Raw genomic sequence first — 17,686 nt, forward strand, 5'->3', positions numbered from 1 at the left:
GAGGTGAGGAGGAGAGACATCCGGATGTGTCTGGAGAGGAGAGTGGGATTTCCAGAATGGAGATATTTCATTGTCCCTGTGTTCTCAGACTGCTCTACTGAGGGGACCACTCTACCTGCAGCCTCTTGGCAGGCAGCGTCACCTAAGGGCATGCTAAAGGGGGTGGAGACACAGCTCGAGACAGTTCAACCTGTACAGAACCAATCTTGGGTTGGTTTTAGAGGCCACAGCTCCTCTGGCATGACAGGAAGCCTGAGCTGGTGTGAGGAACAGGACAGCCATGCTGGGAGTGCAGGGACATGCAGTGACTCTTGTCCTGCACTTTATGTTGCCCCTGTCACCTCTTCTGACTTCCCTGACTCTCTCTTCTTCCCTTGTGCTGCTGGCAGGCCTACGAGCTTTCCACGCTGACTGGCACTCAAGTCCTGCTGTTGGTGGCCAGCGAGACAGGCCATGTGTACACGTTTGCCACACGGAAGCTGCAGCCCATGATCACCAGTGAGACAGGGAAGGCGCTGATCCAAACATGCCTCAATTCCCCGGACTCACCCCCACGCTCGGACCCCACCACTGATCAGCGCATGAGTGCCACAGGCTTTGAGGAGACGGACCTCACCTACCAGGTGTCTGAGTCGGACAGCAGTGGGGAGACCAAGGTAATGTTCCTGGGCACTCAAGGAGGCATGGCCTGTGCTAGGAGCCCTGATCATCCTCAGGCCTCTTTAAATAGCAGCTTAGGGAGCTGGGGATGGATCCCCTTTTGCTGCAACTGCAGTGAGCTTGTGCTGTGTGCTCTTGGGAGTGACTCCTTGGCTGACAACAGTGGTGATTTGAAGAGGGAGGGAAGCGGGTGGCAGGTGTCCTGGTCCTGGCCTTTGCAGCATGGCTCCCCACTGGCCCAGCCCACCCCCCTGGCCAGCTTTCAGCACTGTTATCTCTCCCCAGGCGTCTCCATGCTCTCACACTCATTGATAAAAATTTGATTCTGCCTCCATGGCCTTATAAGGCCTGGTTTCCCTCGCCAGAGTCCCTGGCAGGGCCCCTCACATTCCTTATAAGCTGCAGCTGTCTCTTGCTTTGGTGCTGTTTTGGAAGGGGGCAGGGAGGACATGGGGAATGGAAACATTTGGCTGGACAGACCATTTCTGCTCCCTGCCTGTTGTCCTTGCAGACACTGGCCATTGCCTGCTTGTGTTACTTGTGGCCTTTTGCTCAGGGTGGCCTGCCCGTGGGTGCAGAGTCAGGCAATAGTGCTTTTCTGCTGGAAGGGCTCTGTCTTATCCCTGCATTCCCTGATGCTGTTCCTCACAGCTGTTGCAAGAAAGCCATCTCCTGTATCCCTCCTACTTCCTTTGCAGGCTGGTGCTTTGGTCCACAGGTACTTGGAGGTGGGAGGCAGGGAAGTTTGTGGTGCAAGGCTGGGATGACATGCTGAATTTGGAGTTGAGCCACAGCTTCCCAGATCTGTGTGCAGTGCCCTTGGGTGCTGTGAGTTAGAGCAGTCCTGTACTTGTGCCTGTGGCATGAGTACCGGGCTTGCTGCAAAAGTATCCTTCCAGGTGAACTGTGGCCTTGCTCTAGGAGCTCTGCAACCATTTATGTACAAGCCACAGCAGCATCCTTGCCATGCAGTAGCCGCTAAACATTAAGCAGACAGAACCTTGAGATCTCTGTGGAATAATCACAAAGGTAGTGAGTGCAACCCTGACATGTGCTCAGCATGTTGCCTGGGGCTTCAGGGGTGTTCAGCTGCCTGTTTTTATGCTATGACAGCACAACAGCTCTGGTCACAGTGCTGCTGGGTGCCCAGCAGCCCCCCATGGCCACTTCCCCACATGTGTGCAGTGCTGCACCAAGCACAAACTTATTGCTGCTGAGCCCTGAGAAACATCAGCAGTCCCAGAGATCCCTGGAAACAGAGGAGCTGTGGTGGGCCAAAGTGTTCCTGACTGGAGACTCTGTGCAGGAGCCCAGAAGAGTCCTTGGGAAGGCTTCCTTCTGATGAGAGTCCAACACCAGTCCGGGCTATCCCAGTCTGGCATGTCTTCCCTGAGTGCCTCTGATTCTCAGTGTGAGCTGTGTCAGCCCTTTCCAGTAGGCAGAGGAGTCAGCTATCACCAGCAGTCTCTCCCTTGTGCAGCCTATGTTTGTAAGGACTTGTGTCTCTTGGGCTTCTCCTGGATGAAAAGACAAGTTCTGTCAGCATTTTGTAATGAGACTAATTACTTGTGCCTGGAGTAATTTGGAGGTGCAGGAAGCACCGTGCGTGGCAGCTGATCTGTCCCTAGCACGGGACTTGTCCGCATCATATCCCTTTAGATTCTTCCTGAAAGTACTGCTAATTAGCCCCAAATGAACTGTTTTCTTGGGGTGCACTTACTCTGCAGAGATCTTCTTAACACAACTTCTCTTTTCCCACTTTCTGATGCAATATTGCAAGCTCCATCCCAGTGGTAATGCTTAGTGTGGGGTGCTTTGTGGCCACAGCCAGCATTTGATGTGAGGCTGGAGGAGCTCTATGGCCCTGTCTTCTGCTTGACGTTCTGATTAAACCCACCCTGGCCTGCTGAGAGTTCCTGTCAAGGCAAGCCCTGGGGCTGGGGACAGTCCTACCCTGACCATCCCCAGTCCTGCTGTGCCTTCTGCAGGCCTGGAAGTCTGCTTGGTGCTCTGGCAGAGATCAGCCTGATTCAGATAGACCAAGAAGTCCTTTGAGAATTAAGAGAGCCTATGAGTGGGCAATGCTAGGTGGCTGGCATTTGCTGAGGGATGGGTGATACACATGGCTGGGTTACACAGGTACCTCACTGGAGGAGGTGGCAGGAGATTCAGAGCCTGGACGATCAGGTCCAGCTGCATAGGATGCTCTGAGAGGCTTTCTGGCCTTCCTGTGTGAACTCTGATTTCCAGATCTCTGTGCGGACAAAACCTGCTTGTGTTCAGCTGCTGCAGCAGAGTTGGGAAGACAATGCAGCCAGGCTGTTACCTGCAGTCAGCAGCCTGCTGGCATTCCTCTGTGCTACAGCCAGCAGCAGCTATGAGACTCTCCTGTTGTGCCAGACCCAAACTCTCTGCCATGGTGCTGAGCTTGGACCACAGCTGGGATTGGGGCATGCTGTATCCTTGTGATGATACTGTTGTGCACTGACCTGTCTCATCTTTTGCAGGCCCCAAAGGACACTGTCTGTGTGCAATCTCTTGGGTGTCGTTATGTGATCCACTCATTCTGTAAAGCAGTGATGTGGGTGTGGGCAGACATCTGCTGCTATGCTACACCTCTCTGCTCTGTGCTTGTTCCCAGACACTGCTCTGCAAACTGAAGTTTGCACTGAGCTGTGATGGGGAATGGATATGCAGCTGGATCAGGAAGGGAATGGAGTTCAGGGCTGCTGTTTGCCTCAAGGCTTGTCCATGGCCCCTTGGGTAACCTCTGCTGAAGGTGATCCATGGCTTGGCTCCTATTGAAGGCTGGCCTCATGTGTGTAGTCTGTGCTTCGCAGGGTGCGGGGGAAAAGCCAAGGAGCCCAGGGTCACTGAGGCACCCCAGACAATCATGGGTATGTGGCAGCGGGTGTCCAATCCCAAAGCCTTTCCCAGCTCTCTTTCTGTATTGAGAGCTATTGATGCAGCCCAAGACAAACACAATAAAGATGGAAGGAATCTGAGTCTCCCCTGTGTCAGAACAGGGAGTGCAGAGATGGAGTACGCATGGAGTATGCATGGCAACAACTCTCCAAGCACCTTTGCTGCTCTCATGATACTGAGGTTTGCCCTTATGCTTCTAGGGAGCCCTGGGAATCCTCTTGAGTAGAGTGCTGTGAACTTTTTGGGATGTCTCCTCAAGCCCTGAGAGAATAAAGTGCCCTGGGGACTATGTCTCAAGGGTGTACTGCTTTAGAGCTATAGCTGGGGATGTGGAACCCTGGCTTTTCCAACTGGGAACAGGATCTGTCCTGCCCCACTCTGCTCTGGCTCTTCAGTGGGCTGGGGAGAGCTCTGCCCTGTCACCCACATGGGGAGGGCACCCACAGCCTCCTGTGTCCCATGTGCGACGGCAGGAGTTTGTGGTTGAGCTAATGGAAAGTGCTTCTGCTGGGCTCTGCTCCGTTATCACGTGCCTCTTCTAATTTGGACTTCAGGCACTGCGGTGCCAAGGGTGTTACTCTCCTCCCTCCCCAGGCCCTGGGGCACGACTGAGTGCCTGGGATTGGATCCCCCTGTCCAAAATGGGCTGCCTTCCCTTTTTTAGCTGTTCGTTGAGCTGTGAATTCCTTGTTCCTGGCAGCCTGACAAGCTGGGAACAAGGCTTAGCACGTGGGAGAGCTGGACCCACCAGCCCGCAGTGGGAGGGGTGGGAGTGTGGCAGCCTTAACTCTTCCCAGGCGTACTGGCAGCTGTGGTAGGACATGGGGATGGCAGGTCCCTTGTGGCTTGTGACATGGTCTCCTGTGAAGCAGTGCATTCTTAGTGTGCTCTTGGCCAGATGAGCAGGGCAGGGGAGGAGCCATGGGGACCCTGGGTATTTGAAAGGGGATTTGGCGGACAGAGGCATGTTAGGTGAAATATGACTGTTAGAGACAGCAAGGCTTGGTTGGTTTCTGCAGACCCAAGCCACATCCAGCTTCGTGCTTTGTGGCTGTGGAAACCAGGGTGTTATGTGCTCTGCAACCTGGCAAACACATTCCTCCCTTGTTTCCAGACCTGGCAGACTAGTCCCCGAAGCTAGTGTTGGCCCAGCACAGGGCCCTTTCCCTGGTGCTCAGCTTCTCTGGCAATGCTGTCCTCAGGCATAGAGCTCTGATGCTCCTTGCAGGACTGTGCTGTGTGCTGGCTGTAGCTGACACGTAGGGTCCTTTGGAAGCATTTGCCTTGTGCCTGTCTCCTGCTAGTAGATTTGCAAATAGGTGCTTTCTATTGCCTTTGCTCCAGGAGATTTGTTGAGGCATTCCCCAGGGCCTGCCAAAGCTGCTGTCAGGTCTGGGTCTCCCTAGTGTCCAGGTTTGCCTTTGCTCACCTCTCCCTTGCTGCTTTCAGCGTACAGCTGCCTTTAAGAGCCAGTTCTCAGCTTGTTCTTGGTTGGGTGTTTCCTGCCTTAAGGGAAGTGCTGTGTGTTCCTGACAGGAGGCAGTGTATGCCTTTACGTCTGTCCCTGCAAGGACTGCTTTTACCTGTTGTGTGCCAAAAAGAGGCTATTCTCCTCTTAGATGTTTTGGGGACTCCTGGGGAGGGGAAGGGTTGCTTTTTCCCCTGATGCATTGCAGGGAAGGCTCTCAGGGGATCTGTGTGGCCCTGGGCTTGTATCCAGAGTTTATGCTGAGCACTCTCTAGCTCTCCTCATGCTGCATTATTGGGTACAGTTTCCTCATGTTTGTACAAGCAACTCTTCTCTGCTGCCCTGGCTCTCCTCCATGTGCTGGCAGGAGGCTATTGAGGGTATGATTTGGCAAGGGGATGCAACCTACAGAGCCTGGTTTGGTGTCGTGGGCAGAAGTCTCATGGGCTGGTCTGAGTTTTCACCATCTCTCCTTTTGTAGGATGCACTGAAACCCGCATTCGCTGTCACCAACCTGCCGGGAACAACGTCCATCCAGACAGCCCCCACCACCTCAACCTCCATGCAGGTCAGCAGTGGCCCGTCATTCCCCATCACTAATTACCTGGCACCAGTGTCTGCCAGCATCAGCCCCAATGCCGTCACCAGTGCCAACGGGACAGTGCTGAAGACTACTGGAGCCAGTGCAGTGACGTCTGGGGGCCTCATGCCAATACCCACTGGCTTCACCCTCATGTCAGGTCAGTGCCTTTAGGGGCTGAGGGCTGCATCTGTCTGTCTCGGCACCTGGAGTATGTTGCTGTTCTCTCTGGGGAAGAGGAGGCCTAGTGGCAGAAGGGAAGCAGAGTGGGTTGTTGCTGTAAGGTGAACCTGGCTGAGATTCCTTGTCCAAACCCAGCCAGGCCAGTGGCTGGGGAAGGGTCATGTAGTGACCATTTTCTTAGAGTGCTGCTAGCTGGCCCTGCTGCTGGGAGGTGGTAGGGAGCTGAGCTAGGACCCCAGGACAGCACCAAGAAGCCTGGAGGGAGTGAAAAGAGCTGGTGGTGACAAAGCCTTTCTTTCTCCCTCCTTTTGGCAGGTGCTTCCCTTTCTCCGGGGACCCCTACCATTCCTCTCACTCAGTTACAGCCGCACTCTCTGGCTCTTTCCAGCCAGCAGGGCCAGGTGGTCACGGGTACAGCTGGACAGCTGCAGCAGGCACAACAGACAGTCTTCCGCTTCCCTGCCAGAGCTGGAGGGCAGATCGTGTCGCTGACAGGTCAGCACTCGCTTCTCCTCCGCTTGCTAGAGGTGGGGGGATGGAGGCGTCTGTGCGGGTCCTGGTCCTGGCCACACAGCTGACCACTGACTGAGGTGGGAGCACAGAGGAAGCAGAGCACAGAGTACCCTTGTTGTAGCTTTGGGGGAGAGATGGGAAGACAGGGCAGAGAATGCTTGATGTAGGCAGGAGTGGCATCCTGGGGGATACAGACCAAGGGAAGCAGTGGGTTTTCAGTTTCCTGCTCCAGGGTTTGGTCTGTGGCTAGCAAACACAGAGGAGGCAGGTCTCCAGTGCAGCTGTGCTGAGGGTGAACTGTGGTGCTAGAATTGATGGAAGGATACTGCAGGGGCTCAGGTGCCTAGTGGCTACTTATTGAGTAGCAGCTGCCCTGGCTTTTGTGTTGGGGTCTGCAGTCAGTCACTGAACCACAGTGATTAGGGAGAGACACAGAGCAGAGGAGTGGTGCTGCTGTGCTTCCTTGTGTACATTGTCCTTTGTAGGAATTTCTTCTTGTGCTGAGTCAAGGCTCTCCAGGTGTGGTGCTGTGGCTGGACATGCTCCTGGCTGGAGTTTCAGAACAGGGTTAGGCTCTCCTTTGTGGGGCAACCATCATCTGAGGACCAGCATTGGTATGACAGTATTTCTTGTGTCCTGCCTGTTTATACCCAAGTTGACGAGTCTGATAGCCTGGGTACTTTCTTGGAATGCTTAAGGCTCCCATGGGCCCTGGCAGACAGTATGATCCCACGCAAGGGGTCTGGATTTCCCTTGTGATCTGGAGGAACTAAGAGAATAACTGATGTATGTCTCTCTCGTTTGATGTGTGGGGAGATGCCCCATCTGAGCAAGGTGGACAGTGATTCCTGCTCCCTGACATCCCTTACTCTTCCCTCTGGAGACAGGACCTCAGCCTTAGGGGAGCTTTCTGTGCTAAGCTCTGTTTCTGGAGCTGAATTGCTTTGCAGTGAGTGGTCTGGGCCAGAGGCTGTGTGGCTGTGCCCCTGCACCTCTAGGATTCAATGCCTTGAGGCCATGTGTTCTGTTATGCCTGTGTAGGGCACTGTGCTGTCCTTGAGGTCACAAGCTCTGAGATAGCAGTGGCCTAGAGCCCTGGGGAGGATCAAGCTGATCTCCAGACTGTGAAGGCAGCAGAGCCCAGCTGGTTTGCGCATTTAGGCTCTTGCGGTTCTGCTTGGTGCAGCGAGATGATCCTTGCAGAGCTGACTGAGCACTGGAGAGGCATATGCTGGGCCCTCTCCTCCCAGCATATTCTGTGCTGTGTCTTGGTGGGGCCAGGAATGGTGAGGAGGGCCCCAGATGTTCTTGAACCATGCCTGGAAGTTTGGCAAAAGCTGTTGTGGCCTGTTCTTTACTCTCTGGAGCTCTGTGGGCCAGCTACCTTCTTGGCCCATGTGCCAGGAAAGAACACATTTTGGTTTCTGCCACATGCTGCTTTTGTCTAGCCTTCCCCAGTGCAGTGTCATGCTGTGGAACTGTATGCAGCCAGTGAAGGACTGCAGCGTTTTCACGTGGTCCAGAGTGCCTGTATCCCTGTGGAGCCACAGGCTCATGGGTTCTTCTTTCTCCCCAGGTGGTACCATGGCTCAGCAGGTCCCAGTCCAAGCGATCCAGGTGCACCAGGCACCGCAGCAAACGTCTCCCTCTAGTGACAGCAGCACTGACCTTACCCAGACCTCTTCCAGCGGAACAGGTAACCACCTTCTGTCTGCCTTCCTGACCACTGCTGATAACAACCCACACCAACAGACCTCATGCTTGCTCCCTGCCCAGTTTCCTTCTTCAGACCAACTCTATCCCAGCCTTTCTGACAGTTTCCCAGGTGTCTTGATCCCTGTTGCCAGCTCCTGTGCTATGCCATATCTAGGTAGATGCTGCTGTGCCTAGGGCACCTTCCAAGGGATTTCAGAGCTTCTCCAGATACATCGTTAACTCTTACAGCATGGAGCTGGGAACAGGTTACCCAGTTCTCAGATGGTTTCTTAGTGAGGCAGCATTGCTTCACAAGGCATTGGCTCACATCTGCTTGAGATTTTTACTGTCTATGCAGAGGACATCTCTTTGTTGGCAAATTCTGAGTTCAGGTGCCTGGATGCAGGCTGAATCTAGTTCAACAGCTTTATTAAGGCTTCATCAGGGAACTTGAGATACAAGTTGAATTTAGTCCTGGGATGTTTGACTACTGTGCTTTTCTGCCCCTTCATACTCGTGAAAGGAGAGGTTTGAGCTCTTCTACTTGATCTATGGGACTTTTCCCCATGAGCTTGGGAGACAAGATGGGTATCTTCATGCACCATGCCTCAGCACAGCATGGCTGAGGGGTGCTGAGCAGGCATGTGAGTGTGGCAGACCCCTTTCATGTGGCTCACATGTAGTCTGTCCTGGTGCCAGTGACCCTCCCAGCGACCATCATGACGTCGTCTGTGCCAACCACTGTGGGTGGCCACATGATGTACCCCAGCCCACACGCGGTGATGTATGCGCCCACATCTGGCCTTGCGGACGGTGGACTTGCAGTCCTCAACGCTTTCCCACAGGCGCCCTCAGCGATGCAGGTGTCCCACGGCCAGGTCCAGGATCAGGGTAAGAGAGCTGTCTGGGTCAGTGCTCCCTTAAAGTGCACCCACATCCTGATTTTTCTACTCTTGCATGTATTTATGCTGTATGTTAATTTCCAAGAATTTTCTTCTCAGCAGTCCTAGTGGCTGTACAAAGGCCTGGCAAGGGTGATGCTTGATGTGCACTTCTAGATCTTGCCATTCTCTTGTGCAAAGGATTGCTTGAGCTCTTGCTGGGTAAAAAGGGTGAGGGATTCTGGGATGGGTGGCGTGTGGGGCAGGCAGCAGAGGGAGCTAGGAGACTCTGGAGAGGTTGTGTGGTTGCATGAGGGAACTAAACAGCATGAAGCCATGTGGTCAAGACTTGGATTGAGGACTTGTGCCTGCTTCTCCCAGCATCTGGAAAACTAATGCATGTGGCTTTCTTCTGGAATGCCTCCATGTATGCAGACTGGCAGCTTTATCCTTGTGAAGCTCCATGGAGCTCAGAGAATGGATCCAAGTGGGGAGCACTGTTTAAGGGACAGTGTCATTTGTGCTTCTCTCTGTGGCAGGTGGCGTCCCCCAAGTGTTCCTGACAGCCCCATCAGGCACTGTTCAGATCCCAGTCTCAGCTGTCCAGCTTCACCAGGTAGGCACAGAGTAGTACTTGCAGGTGTTCAGGGGGTACTCTTGCTCTTCTCCTGCCTGCACATCCTTTGTGTACGTGGGCAGACCTGGCTGGGTAGGGTCAGTCCTCAAGGTCTGGGAAAGCTGTCAGTGCTACCCACCTTTGGGTGACGCAGTTTTGTCCTCCGTGGACAGGTGCCCAGGAGGGACAGTGCCCCCCTGGCTGCTGGCATGCATGGTGTCAGGGCATGCTGTCCCCCAGTCGGTCCTCCTCCCTTTTCTCTCTAGATGGCTGTCATCGGGCAGCAGAGCAGCAGTGGCAGCAGCCTGACGGAGCTGCAGGTGGTCAACTTGGACACCTCACACAGCGCCAAGAGTGACTGAGAGGCCTCTGCTGCCAGCCTTTTGTATCTGGCTTGTCATGCCAGTGTTGGGGCTGGTGGCAATTCCTTCTCGTACAGACTGCACCAGTTATTTATTGTTGCCTTTTCACGTTTCCTTCATCCACACATGCACACACACACACGCACTCGCCCACCCCCACGCACACAGGCATGCGCGTGGGGCTGCAGAACCCACCTGGGGTGGAGCGGTGCTGGGGCCATGCAGGGCTTGGGGCATTTGGATGCTGCAATAGCTGTGCTTGTCTCACGCCAGCCAAAGAAATTTGTCTCTCGAGGGGAGGATTGCTCTGCACTGTAAATAAATACTGCGGGCCATTCCCAGCTGAAGGCTCTGGCTCCTTCTGGGTGCTCCGAGTCACCTTGCCCATGAGTGTTTACTCTGCGTGGGGCTCAGCTCAGTTCCAGAGCCATCACGCAGGCGCAGCTCAGAGCAGAGTGGGTTGAGGCTGTGCTGCTGGCCTCAGCAATGTGCCTTTGTGGGGTGACAGGTCCTGGCTGCAGCAACTCACCCTGGGCTCTGGACGGGAGAGAGGGGCCAGCTTGCATGTGCATCTCTAGGTCTGTGCGCCCTCCTTCTGGAGGGCAGGGCACAGCTGTTGGCACGTGGCCCTGTCCTCCTTGTATGCACTACAGTGAGCCCTCTGCCCTTAGTGCCTCCTCACTGGGCTGCCTGGCAGATTTTCAGCCTGATTGGCCTAGCCCCAGTGGCTGCCCTTGCACAGCTGAGGTGGTCTGTAGATGTCCAGGAACACAATGATGCCCTGGAGAGCTCCTCAGGGGCTCTGTGCTCTGCTCAGCCCCACACTCTCAGCCCTCGCACTGCTTGTGGACTCCGTACACCCAGGGGAACGCGGCTGGGTCATTCTTACATCCCCCTGCAGCTCCAGCCGGTGTGTTCTAAATTTCTGTGTCTGATGCAAGGTGGAGAAACAACTCAAATGTCAAAGGGAAGAGCCCATGGGGCATTGAGCTGCTGGGCAGGTGCCAGGCTCTTCCTCTGAGCATCAGGGTGATCTGCAGGCCATCCTGGGCTGTGGAGGAACAGCTGTGATGCCTGTACAGGCTCAGCAAGGCCGGGGGGAGAAGGGCTGGAGCACGCTTGGTCCTGCATGGGAGTTGCTGTGAATGGCTCTGCTACCTAGCCCTGTCCCTGGAGGGAGAGTGAGCAAGTGAGAGAAGCTGCTGAATCCTTAGGAGAAGAAGCAGCTACTGTAACTTTTTTTTTTTTAAGTTAAAGACAAAAGAAGCCTTGGAGAAAAAAAAAAAAAAAAGAAAATTACTTTATTTTTCTAAGTGTTAAACTCAGTATTTATGTAATTCTTTAAGGAATAAAAGTTTGGCTCCTGTAACAGTTTTTAATGGGGTTTGTACCAGGGGGATGGGGAGAGGGGTGGGGTGGGGGGCATGGAGGCAGGAAAGGGGCCTTGCTTTTGAGTTTGTATTGTAACCTTGGACATGTTCCCTCAGCATTAGCGTTTAAGCCACACTCTTCATCCACCAGCATGTGCCAGGGATCAAGCTCAACTGAGTGGGATGCTTGTTTCCCACTTATCTATACGGAGGACTCATAATTCTGGGCTCAATGGGCAGAAAGCGAGTGAAGCAGTGGCTAGTTTCTAGAAGTGGGAAACCCATTCCTCAGGAGCAGGGGATTTGTAGCGTGCATGGGAGCCAGAGCTGAGCTGGGTTTTCTGATGATCACCCTGTTCACTTCTGGTCCAGGGACCTGCAGCTGTTCTGTCACTGCTCTTGGTGTGCAGCAGTGCTGCCTGTGACTGTCTAAGGGATTTAGGCATCCCCACTCTTCCCTGGGTGTGGTGAGTGACCAGCAGTGGCTAATCCCTGTTCTCCCTGCTTGCTGTGCGGGTAGCATCTTCTGAACCCCTAGCTGAAGATCTGGGCTGTAGATCCCCCTCTACAGCATTTCTGCAGTGCACAGATATGGACAGGTTCCCTCCAAGCTCCCTGTACAAAGAATTCCCAGAAGGGTCTTTCAGCCCTTGGTCTGTTAACAGCCTGGGAAGGGCTTGTGGAGAGTTGGTGAGAGTGACATTGCATGCTGCCTCCCCTTAGTATCCTTACTCTAAGAGTGATGCATACACTGCAGCTCAGAGCATATGGGAGTGCTAAGCCATGTCCCTTTGCTAGGTGTATGAAAACTGCTCAGTAATGCTTCCAAAGCAATCTGGGTACCTAGAAGTTCATCCAGGGAGAAGTGTGGGTTTGGGGTTTGCGTTGTCCTTTGCCCCAGCACGTCAGTGTGGCCTGGCTTTGCTCTGCTTTGCTTGTGCTAGCACTATGGAGCAGAGCTGTTGGGCCAGAATGGCAGGAGAGCCCCTGCTGCTACAGGGTGTCTGACTGCATCCCCTCCCTGGCTCCCCAAAGGCAACTGCTGGTTAAACGCTAATGGTGTATTTTATTTAAGTGCAGACTTGTAAGAACACTTGTGTATCAGGGATAAAATGGCATTTATTGTGTGGTGACATTTTTAGTTAATTTTACTGGTTTGAGGGGTGTGTGTGTGTGCGCGTGCGTGTGCGTGTGTGTGTACGCATAAGTGTGTTTGGGATTATTATTTTTTTTCCCTCCAGTTTCCAGGGTTGTGTTTCTGGAAGGATGTGGAAGTAATCACAGTACTATGTACAGAGCTTTCTTTTGTATTAAAAAAAAATTACTCTTTCAATAAATGTTATCATTTTGTGCACAGATTTGGGATCTCGATCATTCTTTGCGGGAGGGGATGACACATACCTTAGGGGCAACGCATGGGGATCAAAGGCAGATCCTGCATCGGTCTGTTTACTGTCAAGGATGAGGGTCTGTCTGAGCCTGATGTGACAAAGAGGGGTTCTTTGCAAAAGTCTCCATCCCTACTGCCTCCTGCACAGGTGAGACCCAACCACCTAGACTTCTACTCCGGGAGTGCCAGACCTAGTGCAGGACTAGAGGGGGCCTTTGGCTGACAGCAAGACTGTGAGGGCTGTCCTTTCTGAAAGCTCTGGAACAGTGTTGGTGGTAAGCAGGGCATGGTGTCAGTCAAGAGAAGTAAAAACCAGGAATGAGGAGGAATGGGGAATTTTGAAAAAAAATTGTTCTAAATCATGGGTGTTAATAGGGAGGAGCAGGGGGACTGTTAAATTCCCTGCAGAAAACTGCTATGAGAAGATACTGCAATATTCAAAATCCAAACCAGAGAGGCATGAAGTCAGGTCAAAGGCAGATGCCTAGAAGCCAGGTCAAGGGCACATTGGGGCTCAGTAAAGTGTGTAAAGCTGTGAATGAAACCAAAAGGAAAGGGGTTCATTACAATCCTCAGGACTGCTGGGGCAACAGTATGCCAGCTAAAAATGCTGCTATCTAGCATCAGATCCTGGAGCAGATACCAGTATGGTGCAAGGAAAGCTTAGCACTGATAAAAGTCTGCAGTGGAGGCACAGCACTTTTCCTCACAGTGCTGTTTGGAGAAAATATGTCAGTGCAGCAGGAGAGAAGGTTGCACAGAAAGTGCTTAGGAGCAAAACACAGCTCAAATGGCTCTTACCCCATTAGGAAGTGAGGTGCTTCACTTTTACAGGTTACACCACAGCTAGCCCCACGTGCAGCATGCCTACACAGGTGTGTCTCGTGGTTCAGCACCACAAACCTCCTATCAGCACAAGCAATCCCATGTCACTTGTGCACAGGGGGCTGTCTGTGACATATGGAGCAAGATACCACAGATGTAATCTTTATTTTTAGGATAAGTGACCTACTAAGCATAGAATCCAGACCATTGGAGCCAAGACATAAGCAAGCCGTGTGAATACCACAGAAAACCTCTCAGTGTCACAAACAAGATGTCTTGATAGGGAATGGGGAAGGAAAATGACATGTTAATTGAGAACATGGAGATTTCAAGAGCATCCATGGGATTCTAGAAAGAGAGCATCAATAGGATCAGAAGAGATTACATGCACTAATGGTGAAAATCAAGAGCTTGGCTTGGAAACATGAACATTTACAGTCCACCACTGGTGCCCCAGCTTTAGAGGATGGTCTCCACAAACTGATGCAGTACTGCACTGCTTTATCCAGCCTACAGTTAACTGCCATTATATTGTTGGGATTAATTGCTGATTGCTATTGTAAAACATGGAAATTGTCTGATCAGTTGCATTAGTTCTGAGGGTAGAAATTAATTTGGGCACATACATGAAGTTGCTCCAGCATCAAATAAGAAAGTAGAGTCTCATCTGTTTAGCTGATTTTAATGTTTGTTTATAATTTAAAACAAATGTTAGCCACAATCCAGGTTTCTATCAGTCTGATGACTGCTGTGAGGCCTACCAAGGAAGGGAAATATGGATAAAGGATAAGAATTTAGATTTTACAGTGTTACACCAAAGGTGGAAAGGAACTGGAAATAGGACAAACTTGTGTGCAACAGGCTTCAACTGTCTCTCTAGCAACACTGAGAACAGGACAGTTTCAGAGCCCCAAACCTGCCGAGAGCCAGCACAGCTGTCGCTGAAGCCGAACAGGGTGGATGCAGGGCTGGAACCACCCCAGGGCCACGGGCCTGATGTTGCTGTAACTTTTGATTAAGGGTTATTATTACATTATTATTGCAATAATAATGTTAGTGCTGACATGACATGCTTTTAGCCTACCTACCACCCATTCTGCTACAGCCCTTGATGAAGACGATTAACCACCAGAGAAATTGTACCAACGCACAGTGCAACACATGTTATCAAAAAGCCTCTTGAGCTCTGGCAGGTGCAGTTTTCAGCTCCCATCTCCATTTCTTCTCATTTCTAATATTAGCCAGGAGAATCAGAAGATACTCTGATCTTCCATGTTTTTCTGTCTCTCACCACCGGCAGGGAGGGACAGCAGCCCTGTGACCCGTGGCTGCGTGGCCACAGACAGGCCCCTGCACTCCAGCTGCAGCTGCAGCTGCAGCTTGCATCCCCTCGCCCCAGAGGGACCCGGGAAGGGGAGGCAGCAGTGCCCTTGTGGCCAGGAAGGGCAGTGGTATCCTGAGGTGCATTAGGAAAAGCATTGCCAGCACGTTGAGAGGTGATCCTGCCCCTCTACTCAGCCCTGGTGAGGATCACCTGGAGAGCTGTGTCCAGTTCTGGCCTCCTCAGGACAAGAGACACGTTGATCCTGGAGTGGGTCCAGCAGAGGGCAACACAGATGATTAGGGGACTGGAGCATCTGCCTTACGAGGACAGGCTGAGGGAGCTGGGCCTGTTCGGCCTTGAGAAGAGACGACTGAGGGGACCTCATCAATGTCTATCAGTATCTGAAGGGAGGATGCCAAAAGGATGAAGGCAGGCTCTGCTCGGTGGTGGCGAGCAATAGGACAACAGGCAACAGAGAGAAACTGATGCACCTGAACATGAGGAAGAACTTCCTTACTGTGCAGTGACCGTGCACTAGAACAGATTTTCCAGAGAGGTTGTGGAGTCTCCAAGAACTGTCTGGACACAATCCTGAGCCAGGTGCTGTAGGATGATCCTGCTTGAACAGGGAGGCTGGACCAGATGACCCGCTGTGGTCCCTTCCAGCCTGACCCGTTCTGAGATTCCGAGGGACGAGAGGCGCGTACCACGCAGCCTCCGTTGCTCCCTGTCCCTCGCCGCCTCCCGTAGTGCGGACGCGGAACCGCGGCGGGTGGTGCTGCTGCTTCCGGTCCCTCCCGGTGCCGCCGGGGCAGCTCCCGCGGCGGAGCCTTCGAGTCTCGGCCGCGCCGCCGCCCCGAGTGCGCGGGGAGAGCCGAGCCGGGGACGAGACCTCTCGACGGGACAGGCGCCTGAGGGGCCTCTTCCTTTTCTCCGTGCCGGGAGTCGGTCGGCCCCCCGCGCACCGAGGCCGGGCTCTGCCGTTGCCCTGCCCGGCCTCGGCTGCGCTCCGGGGGCGCGGCGCAGCGGTGAGGCGAGGGCCCGGACGATGGGGCGCGGCTCGCTGGGTGTCCGGAGCGGCCGAGGCACATCGGTGCGAAGGGCCCTGCCCACGCCTGTGCGGACCCACCGTCCCGGCGCGGTGGGAGGGTGGGGCTGGGCTGGGCTGGGCTGGGCTGGGCTGGGCTGCTGGACGCCGGGCCGTGATGCCTGGTGGACTCGGCATCACAGCTCTGACACAGAGTGCAGCGCCTGTGTCACAGCGGTCTGACAGTTCGGCTGTGGGCACTGTGGCCTCCAGTGCACGTCATTCACAGGTGGTGCAGCAATACTTCAGGTGCCCTAAGCCCAAATTTTCCCCTTCCTAGCTACAAGTCCATTTGGGCCCTTTCTTCTGGGCTCCGCTCGAAAGAGGTTTTTTCATGCTAAATGGCATGATGTGGGAATGGGGTGAAGTTACTAAACTTCACAGAGACTTCCATTTTACTCTGATTTTCATTTTATGTGAACCTTGTAGGATGGGTTTTTTTCTGTGCGTATGCACTGTCCAAGCTCATTTAAGGAAAATGATTATTTGGCTTATTGTGTGGCATCTAAACACTGTTACAAAGTACAGGACAATAACTTGATCTTTTTATTACAGAGACTGCAAGAAGATTCCTATCTGGCTTGCTGCAAATTCCAAGGAAGGCACAACTGAAAGTAGGTATGAATTTCTTGGCAGACTGCTTCTCTCTGCACCTGGAAAACATTTTGAATGTGCCTGTCATAGTCTTTGATGGTTAGTGTCTTCTTAGGTTATACCTGGATTGACTGTTTCTGTTGTATCTTAACTCCTTTTTTGAGAATGACTTGTGTTACCACCAGTGGACAGGATCTTGCTTCGCTGCTTCTCTTACTGGCATGTGTGACAGGAGAGCCTGTTCTTGTGTTTCCCACTGCCACCTACCTGAGCTCCTCTGACAACCTTCCTATCAGACTAATCTGGAATCCTTTGTAGTAGTGAAGTCAATCCAAAGCCAGTCCATGGTGTTTGCAGCTGGCCAGCTGATTGCTGTCCCTCAGCCTTGGACAGCAAACTATTTCCATGCTCCTCTTTGCACAAGTCCAAGCAGAGAAGCACCACACCTTCTTTGTAGTCCTAAGATATGCAGAACAGTCAGGTAACAGAGAGTAGCAATCTTTTGGGTTTGTTGAGTTTGTCCATTAATGAAACATTGTAAAGACAAAAAATTCTGAGAAGAAGCCAAGGAGGAAATACTGAGTGAATTTGACCTGATTTGATGTATAGGAAGTAGATCTAAGAAATTGCTCATTATTTTCTTCAGGGCCTGGTGAAGGTCCCTCTCCACAGTGAGAGTGTCTTTAGCTTTGGGTAAAGTTGCAGTCTAAACAAATAAATGGTAATTAACAAGAGAAAAGATAGAAGTGCAAAAGCAGCAACTTGGGAGGGTCATTTTGCGGACAGTGGCAGAAATGAGAACAGGATCCAAGTCTCCTGTCATTATTTACTGTCTTATAAGAGGGACCATTTTGCCTTGTTTTGGGTTTTTTTTTAGGAGAACCTCTGTCTGTGTGTGCCTGTGATGCTGGGAACAGGTTTTGTATATGAAATGCTGTCTTATTTTCTTGGAAGGTGAATGTGAGCCTTTACAAAATAGGTTTTCCTTCAGAGCTTTATCCTGGGTGTAGGGTCTCAGGATCAAAAGCTGTGCCTCAACCAGTTCTACTGTCAGGCAACTGAGGTGCTCTCTCACATTTTCCCTAGGATGCAGCTCAGAAATAAAGACTTGATTCTGGTTCCCCTCTGTCTCTGCAGGCACATCTGCTGCCATGGTGAATGAGAAGCACAATGGCAACCTGCTCGTGCAGCTGGGACCCAAACTGCAGGCCCA

The 17,686-nt window shown here is 52.6% G+C and overlaps 1 protein-coding gene across 2 annotated transcripts; it reads left to right on the forward strand.

Moving 5' to 3' along the window:
- Positions 1-389: 389 nt before the first annotated feature.
- On the forward strand, positions 390-12,611 carry SRF (serum response factor). Of its 2 annotated transcripts, XM_018085460.3 has the most exons (7): positions 390-656; positions 5,535-5,793; positions 6,132-6,311; positions 7,906-8,025; positions 8,724-8,915; positions 9,445-9,521; positions 9,788-12,611. In XM_018085460.3, the coding sequence occupies exons 1-7, from the start codon at positions 489-491 to the stop codon at positions 9,881-9,883; spliced, it is 1,092 nt and encodes a 363-aa protein (XP_017940949.1). In that variant the 5' UTR covers positions 390-488; the 3' UTR covers positions 9,884-12,611. The 2 variants fall into 2 exon arrangements, with proteins under 2 accessions (XP_017940949.1, XP_008921028.1); XM_008922780.4 differs by lacking the exon at positions 6,132-6,311.
- The last annotated feature ends 5,075 nt before the right edge of the window (positions 12,612-17,686 follow it).

The sequence above is a fragment of the Manacus vitellinus genome, unplaced genomic scaffold (genome assembly GCF_001715985.3).
Source record: "Manacus vitellinus isolate BGI_N305 unplaced genomic scaffold, ASM171598v3 scaffold_81_pilon, whole genome shotgun sequence".
In the NCBI taxonomy this organism is placed as follows: Eukaryota; Metazoa; Chordata; class Aves; order Passeriformes; family Pipridae; genus Manacus; species Manacus vitellinus.

What these genes read in the sequence shown, in the direction of transcription:
- SRF (XM_018085460.3), top strand. Translation starts at nt 489, where the DNA reads ATGATCACCAGTGAGACAGGGAAGGCGCTGATCCAAACATGCCTCAAT. An exon ending in TGGCTTCACCCTCATGTCAG is followed by an intron (nt 5,794 to 6,131) that starts GTCAGTGCCTTT and finishes TCCTTTTGGCAG; the next exon opens with GTGCTTCCCTTTCTCCGGGG. An exon ending in CAGCTGTCCAGCTTCACCAG is followed by an intron (nt 9,522 to 9,787) that starts GTAGGCACAGAG and finishes TTTTCTCTCTAG; the next exon opens with ATGGCTGTCATCGGGCAGCA.